The sequence below is a fragment of the Pholis gunnellus genome (assembly GCF_910591455.1).
Source record: "Pholis gunnellus genome assembly, chromosome: 4".
NCBI classification, from domain to species: Eukaryota; Metazoa; Chordata; class Actinopteri; order Perciformes; family Pholidae; genus Pholis; species Pholis gunnellus.
This window is the reverse complement of record NC_136530.1, coordinates 7938840-7946696: the sequence shown is the minus strand read 5'-3', so window position 1 is coordinate 7946696 and position 7857 is coordinate 7938840. Positions and strand designations below refer to the sequence as shown.

General features: G+C 38.8%; 1 protein-coding gene across 1 annotated transcript; it reads right to left on the bottom strand.

Moving 5' to 3' along the window:
• Positions 1-1813: 1813 nt before the first annotated feature.
• Positions 1814-7583, bottom strand: LOC306694774 (ras-related protein Rab-8A). The gene is made up of 8 exons (XM_079157778.1): positions 7433-7583; positions 6843-6903; positions 5829-5889; positions 5256-5333; positions 5016-5105; positions 4799-4864; positions 4256-4306; positions 1814-4164 (listed from the first exon to the last, which is right to left on the bottom strand). The coding sequence occupies exons 1-8, from the start codon at positions 7554-7556 to the stop codon at positions 4075-4077; spliced, it is 621 nt and encodes a 206-aa protein (XP_079013904.1). The 5' UTR covers positions 7557-7583; the 3' UTR covers positions 1814-4074.
• Positions 7584-7857: the final 274 nt, after the last annotated feature.

The window sequence follows — 7857 nt, the reverse complement described above, 5'->3', positions numbered from 1 at the left end:
CAGCTCCGTGATAAAAATGACAGAGCAGATCTCAGTCACCTGATGACACTTGTCTGGGGGCGGAGGCAAAACACACACCTTTTGTGAGTAGCTGTTTACCAGTCACACTTAGAGAGAACACTACAAAATGTAGCTAAAATTAGAAAGCGACATTGTCGTAACAAATTATTAAACGGTCCTTTATATGGTCAGACAGAAGATAAACACGTATCTTTAAGTATGACAGTGTATTTGGATTATAGGAATGTAGCCTACATAGATACGTATATCATAAAGCCACAGGTGTATGACATGATCTGAGGTTAAAGTGAATGTGAAATGAGAGGTTTCAGTCCTGCCCTCTACAGCCGTTGCGTAACGTTACATTTGCTCAAGTATCAGTTCAGAGCACCGAGGTGGCTGGTAAACCACAGGTAAGAAACCGATCAGATCGGTAAACTGTATCTCTGTTTACCATATGTCCAGCTGACTCCAGCGCCAGCTGTGTATTATAATGTGGAAAGTATATATAAAGAGAAATGGTTGAGGCGATCTCAACTTCTGGGCTGCAAATACACTTCTTTTCATTTTTAGAAACATATAGCCTGGACACCTGTGCAGTTTAATACAGCAAATCTTAGTGAAGTTTACTACATTTCTTTCGGGAGATTCTGTGATTGTGTTGATTTCTTAAAATCTTTGTAGGTCGTTTCACTGAGGCTCCACTTTTCTGCAAAGCTTGCCCACTATTAGTAGCCTAATATGTGGGTTTTTAAAGAAAATAAGAAAGCTGCTGCTTAATAACATGCTAATGCTGAACAAATGTTTATGTGCAAAAGCTTCTCTGACTTCCATCTGCTGTTCTAGTCAGAGAAGAAGCTACAAACAGGAACTATGTTAACATTAAAGTTCATAGTCTGTGACGTTATTGTTGTTGGTGATTTATTTACTGTTTAGTTAACCAATTCAATGAAGATTCTTATGCTGGAGAGCCGCTTTAGGTCAGGTAAAAGAACCAGTTTGGGAAGTATCCTCCCACATGTTGATTGTCTGAATGAAAAAGAACTTCATAAAAGGTCAAAGTCTTACTGCCCTGATGCTGCTGCGCAGCAGGCGTGCAATGCGGAAGACGTGAGCTCCAGTGCAGTTTATTTAGAGCACCTGGGGAGATGCAAACACAGTTTTGTGAGTCAATGAACAGTGTTTGCTTATATTCCATCTTCTCAAGCAAACAATCCATGAGGCCATTTTTTTAATCATGTTGAAGACAGAAAAAAACAACAGCACTTAAGACAGTAGAAATACTCTGTTAGACTACATTTTTGTCTCAAAGGGTGCTATGGCAGTAGCCTTCTTCCATAGAAGAACGCTACAGGAAACTGCAGGAGGTCGTGTTGTAGCTGGCTGGTTGGGTCTTGTCAGGTGATTGGAACAGTTAGCAGACCTGGCAACACATCATCTGCACTACTTTTGAGACAAATCGAACAAAATGAAGGTGAAGAGATGAACAGACAGAATACTCAAATAATCGATCGCTGCAGCCGTAAGTTTGATTGCAAACGCTCAGTGTTCTATTAGACAAGTTTCTAATGACTTTTATATTTTACATTGCAGGGAATGAAGGGAATGACACAGCACAACTTGACGTGAAAATGATTTGCAAATGTATGTCAATATAAATCAGGACTTAACGATGTGGCAATTTCTAATTTTCTTTCTTTTTATGAACTTACAAAGTGCGTTTTGGACAAACAAAACACGCAGTAACTTTCATATTGTTTTACATATTTAAATATCTACATGAATTTCCCAAAATAAAGAGGTGCAAATATAATAAGTTGAAAAACATTTATTTAAGAATCTCTTTTAATAAATCATCAAAACACATATCTACAAAATGTGTAGATCAAACAGATTTATGAACCTTCAGTACAATCATTGTAGATCTTATTTACAATTGCTGAATTATTTAATTTATTCCCCAAGAAATCCATCAATAATCAGCGATGAAATCCAAATTTAGTTAAGGAATGCAGACGATATGCTAACATAGACCTGGCAAATTTTTTGTTGGCGAGAATTACAAATCACTCCAATCAAATGAACTTGAGATGAAATAAAAGCCAAACTCAAGTCTAAAAAAAAAGCATTTTTCATTAAGGCATGAATTGACTAAACCTGTGAGAGCCAGTTAAACCAAAATAGTCCCAAAAGTCAAACCACATTAACGGCAATGATTGACATCCACAGGTTAACAATTACAGTTAAATATTAAATTCAATGACTCAGCACCGCTATGATTTGCACTCACTGTAAAACATCAGAGGTGAATTTCAGCTTTCAATACATTTCCTATTCTTGCTCCTAAACAGCTCAACCCAGCAAATACAATAGAATTTGGAGTGAAAGCGGAAATTTAAAAACAGCAAGAATCCTATGCACATTCCTAATCTCAAACAAAGCTTGTCAAGTCAAATGTGCAAAGCTTTTTTGAGGTCTTCTATGCAGAATGCATAGTTCAGATGGCCATGATATACTGCACCAAAACCAGACGTGGGCTGTCTGACTAGAGGAGGGAGAGGAGAGAGACTAGGTGGGTGAGGGTGCATCGGGGGTTCCCAAAAGCATCAATGGGGACGCAAATGCATAAGAAGCTGGAAAAAGAGAAATATCAATTGACAGGAACGTTGTAATGGGAAAAACATCTCCAAATCAAAAGGCCTTCTGTATATTTTCATTCTACTAACTCAAAAGACAAGGTTCAGTGCTCAAATATTTTTAGGAAGCCCAGAAAGGGTACGTGGAAAACTTGTGCATGAATATTCTTTGCTTGAGACTGCAACAGTCAACACATGTTAAGAACTTCTTCTTTACAGAAAACAAACAAAGGAAAAGTGCATAATAATCGATAAGAACATAAAAGGGCACTTCGTCATTTTGGTGCTATGTTTTGTTTCACTCCATAAATACTGCTACAGCCCCAACCCAAGGCCCAGGGAACAGTCGTGTACGCGCTTCCCCCGTTGGAACCGACGACAGGAAGAAGTTTGAATGCATAAAACAATGATTACATCATTGCTGTGATTCCTTCTGTGCCACTGCTGTGTAACTGTATTGCCTCCAGGTGTCAAAGTTAGGTATTGCTAGTTCACCGGTTGAAGTGCATCAAATAAAAACGCCCACCTCCCACCAATCACATCTTATCTTCCATAGAAATTGCAATACCTAAAATGACGAGGCAAGCAACTACAAAAGGAATCCGTGTGCCCTTAAAACAAGCATACTTGGGGTCAAGAGCCCTCCTTACTGCAACCATGTGAATACTTAAAATAGGCTAAATCTGGGCCCCACACACACACATACACACACACACATCACATCACATTGCACATTAAAGTGTTCACAAGAGGAATGTTTCAGCCTAAGAAATCAACAGAGACACAAGTAGAAAAGATGGACAGAGGACATGTAAACCCCAATGTTGATATGAGAAGAATGCGTCGGCACTATTGTTTCACATCATGAATCCTACTCAATGATACATATTTACATGTTGCGTTTACCTAATGTGGAAATATAAAAAGTGAGGCCACCAAGTCAGTACACAAATGTGGCATAATTGGTTGGATTGTACTCTCATCACCTTGGATTGCATTGCATTATTTAACAGATGGAGTATATTCAAAAATTAGGAAGCCTATTGGAGAAGTAAGCCTTTTTTTGGAGGTATAATTTGGGCTACCTTGAGTGATAAGGATGGAATAACTAAGACTTCACCAAGAATCCATCTTGGAATCAGACATTATTGCGAATAGAAAAGGTTTGATCGTTTCTCGTGTCTTTAAAGGTCAACACAAGTTGAAAGTGTTAATCTACGGATCAGATTTAGCATCAGACAGAAGCCACAGCAGTTAGATTCACAGTTGTGGAGGGAACCAAGAGAGCCATACACTTCTGTTTTTTCAGAGTACGGAGAAAGAAAAGGAGGAAGACAAGTGAAGAAAAATAAAAAGAGAGATCAGAGTGTGCTCTGTCCAGTTCTGTCCAGCGGGGGACACAGTTAAGGCAAAGGTGGATGCCGACACTTAAGTCTCCTCACAGGAGCCTGCAGCGGAAGAAGCTGTTCTTCTTGGGTTGTTCTGTAATCTTTACTCCTTGATTGCTGCCCTGCGGGTTATTGCCCTCCTGAAATACACACACCAACCAAATATGACAACTGCAAAAATAGTATACGACACAAAACAACAGTTTAGTTTCCACTCCATTTCATTCTTACCAGCTTCTTGTCCATTTTTGCTTTAATGTCTCTGGCAAGGGTTAAGAAGGCCTGCAGACAAAAACAGGTTTAACAAATTAAATAACTACATTTTATATTAAATTAAACCACATTAACGATAGCACTCTGGGTAGGAACAATGGTTTTGGAAAAAAAAAAAGATTGTGAGTTTAAATTACAGCATCAAAACCAGAAGAAACTTGATTGATTCTTAGTCATCAATAATTGTATAAGACGCAAACAATGCACATGATCTGCACACAATCTGAGGGTTTGTAGTGAACAGATTATATGATTACAGTGTAGTTATGTCTGTAGTTTAATAGGATTATTGTCTTTTGTGTTATAGGCTATGTGGACTTGCTTGCATTTTTCCAGTGTGATAGTGTATTAAGACTTCCTACTTTATTCTTGTTTTATAGTCTACAACCACTGTGCCCTCTATACAGTACATGACAATCCTTTAACCATAAAGTGATATTTCATCTAATCCCTTTTGTGCAGTGAAACACTCAAACAATCGCAGAAAAAGTGTGAACTCACGTTCTCAACGTTGATGTTCGCCTTTGCACTGGTCTCCATGAACTTGATGCCGTACTCCAGCGCCAGCTGACAGCAGGAGCAACGAAACAGAATCCGTGTCAGTACTCCGGCACAACGAGTCACGACAATAAATATGTTCCCCAAGAGAGCAGGGTAAAGTGTACTTTTTCAAAATCAAGCTCTCAAGTGCATTCATTTGTCAACTTTATGGTCCCACCTTCTCTCCATTGTCTTTGGACACCTGTCGCTTTTCATTGACGTCACATTTGTTCCCAAGGACCATCCTCTCCACATCTGCTGATGCATGCTGTGGAGGATGATTTGACATGGAGAACAGACAGATAGTTGATAAATCATAGAAGGCATTAGATTAATACACACTCTTTAGCCTTTTTGTAAAAAATCAGTGCCGAAATAAAAGCACATCTAGCCACGTCCACGAATGTAAAACGTTTACCTCTTCTATATTCCGTATCCAGTTCTTGATGTTGTCAAAGGACTTCTCATTAGTGATGTCATACACTAGCATGATGCCCTGGAGAGAAAAAGACATAAAACCAATGAGCAGCCAGACAACAATGGAAACCCTTCCTTACCAATTATCATTAGTCCATGAAGACAGACTTGGAAATTAAGGGTCTAATGTGATTTTCCGCTGTTCATGTCGACCCTTATTAGTGACGGATCACATGATTTTGCAGCCTTAAGTAAAAGCATGGCTCTTGAATACCAAAGAAAACAGGGATCAATTATGTTCCTGAAGTAGAACATCCAAACACAGGCATCCAGTTAAACTTGAATTAATGAAAACAAAAAATACCATTCCAATTCACCGAGTGCGTCTCTAGTTTCCCAGGTGTGTAATAATTTCCCAGGTGTGTAATAATTAGCAATAACAATGGCGGGTGTGGTTCTGGTAAAAGTTTATGCTGCGGTGAAACACACCTGAGATAACCACCACTTCACCCAGTTAGGTCCAAGAGAGAATCTACACTGTCGTTTGAGTTGTTCAGATTACAATGCAACCTACCATGGCTCCTCTGTAGTAGGCTGTCGTGATGGTCCTGAACCTCTCTTGTCCTGCTGTGTCCCTACATAGAAAACAAAACCAGCAACTTTGAGGACACCAAGGACAAGACTTGAGAGATGCCTCATGCAGCCACAGAGCACATCTGTTGTTGGCCATTACCATTGAAATAGAATAACATATATAATATTTTATTTCCATGGTCTTGACGTCGCTACAATGCTGATTGCTCTTGAAACCTATTTTCTCAAACAAGTATTAAAGGCACACAGTGTAGATATGTTAGCTTTAGAGTAATGTTTCTGCCCAGTTCCAGTCTTTGTGCAAGAGTGAACATATCACAATACCGCTGTAGTGAAAGCACAAAAAGAGAGATGTTGATTATCTCATCTAAGCTTTGGTAAGACTAAGCAAATTTGCCTAAATATTCCTTTGTTGTACAAGTATTAGATGAGGATACATTGGTCCAAATATTGTTAGTCAGTACCGGTGTAAACAGCAATCTAAACTTTTAAATTTACTGAGAGCATTTATTTATTCTATATCAAACAAGGATAATCATGAAGTTGATAGCGTTGCCAAGAGAGGATACAAAAAGGGTACAAAGTCTAAAGTCGTGTCTTATTTAATAACAGTGTGATAAAGATTTGAATATTAGAGATAATAAAATCTGACATTATCAAAATATATGTATTTACTGTAAAAAAGGTTTATTTACCAGACTTGTTACAGGCCCCCATAGTCATGAGTATTCAACTTCTATTTTATGTTGAGCTCCCATAAAGAAATAATTTGTCAGTTTAATAGACACACACAGCTAAAGCTAACAGCCTAATACAACCAGTGTGCAATACACCCTATTATATTTAAGAGCTATTGCATTAGACTGCATTCATTTTAGTTGGATGCACCTTGAACTGGCAACTGAGTGTAAAGATCATCCATCGTGAATCTTTCTTCTGCCACATCATGTGAAGCTGTGACCTGAAAACATTGTATGTGCTGTGACCATCTCACCATATCTGTAGCTTGATCTTCTTTCCATCTAATTCTATTGTTCTGATCTTGAAATCAATACCTGAGGAACAAACAAAAGTCACACAATTCAATTCAAGCACATCTTTTCATCTGTCAAACTGACAAAAGGCACCACACTGATAGTAACAAAAACGTTTCACTTTCGAAGCACAGAGCGGTTAAAAGAGTTCATTGATATGTTCTGTCACGTTGGCTCCCGAGAGTGCGAAGTACAGGCAGGAACTCATAGGAGAACTGACACTGCTAACTAACGTTAGCTCACTGACAGCTTTGTAGCTTGTTAGTTCAGCTGGCCATGATTAATATACACAGAATAAATACTTGTTTGTGGAGTACCCACTCTCGCAGCGCATACATAAAAGGTGCTTTCCAACTATATAAACTTTTTAAAATATAATTGTCAGTTCTGGAAAAGCCCTTCTAACAAGCCGGCTGGGCTGCTTCCTGACTAGCTAACGCTACAAGATGTATGCTAGCCAGAAAAGTTAGCACCAAATTAGCATGACGGGATGGGCTGCTCCCACCACTTTTCGGCTCAGACAATACTAGATAATATGACTTTTACCCACCTATAGTGGAGATGAACGTTGAGTTGAAGGCATCTTCTGAAAATCGGAATAGCACACAGGTCTTTCCGACGCCTGAATCGCCGATTAAAAGTAGTTTAAACAAGTAATCGTAAGTCTTCGCCATGTTATTAGTTAGCTTACTACTGCGGATATCCCGCCCGTTGTTAGAGACAGAGACGTCACTGCGCGAGAGCTTTTCTTTTGGTCAAATCAACTGTCACTCTTCTCTGTCGTCGTGGCTCCGGAAGTTGCTTTTCCCGTTGGGTTCGCTCGTTTTGATGTCTATGGTCACCCGAATTAAAATATGTGTTAATTAGCCTTTTGACAAAATGAGTCGTATAGAGATGGATGTTCTCTAAAAAATAACCAATATTTAGTCGGTGTTGTGTTGCGTACCACTAAATATATTAGTCATATACTAAATA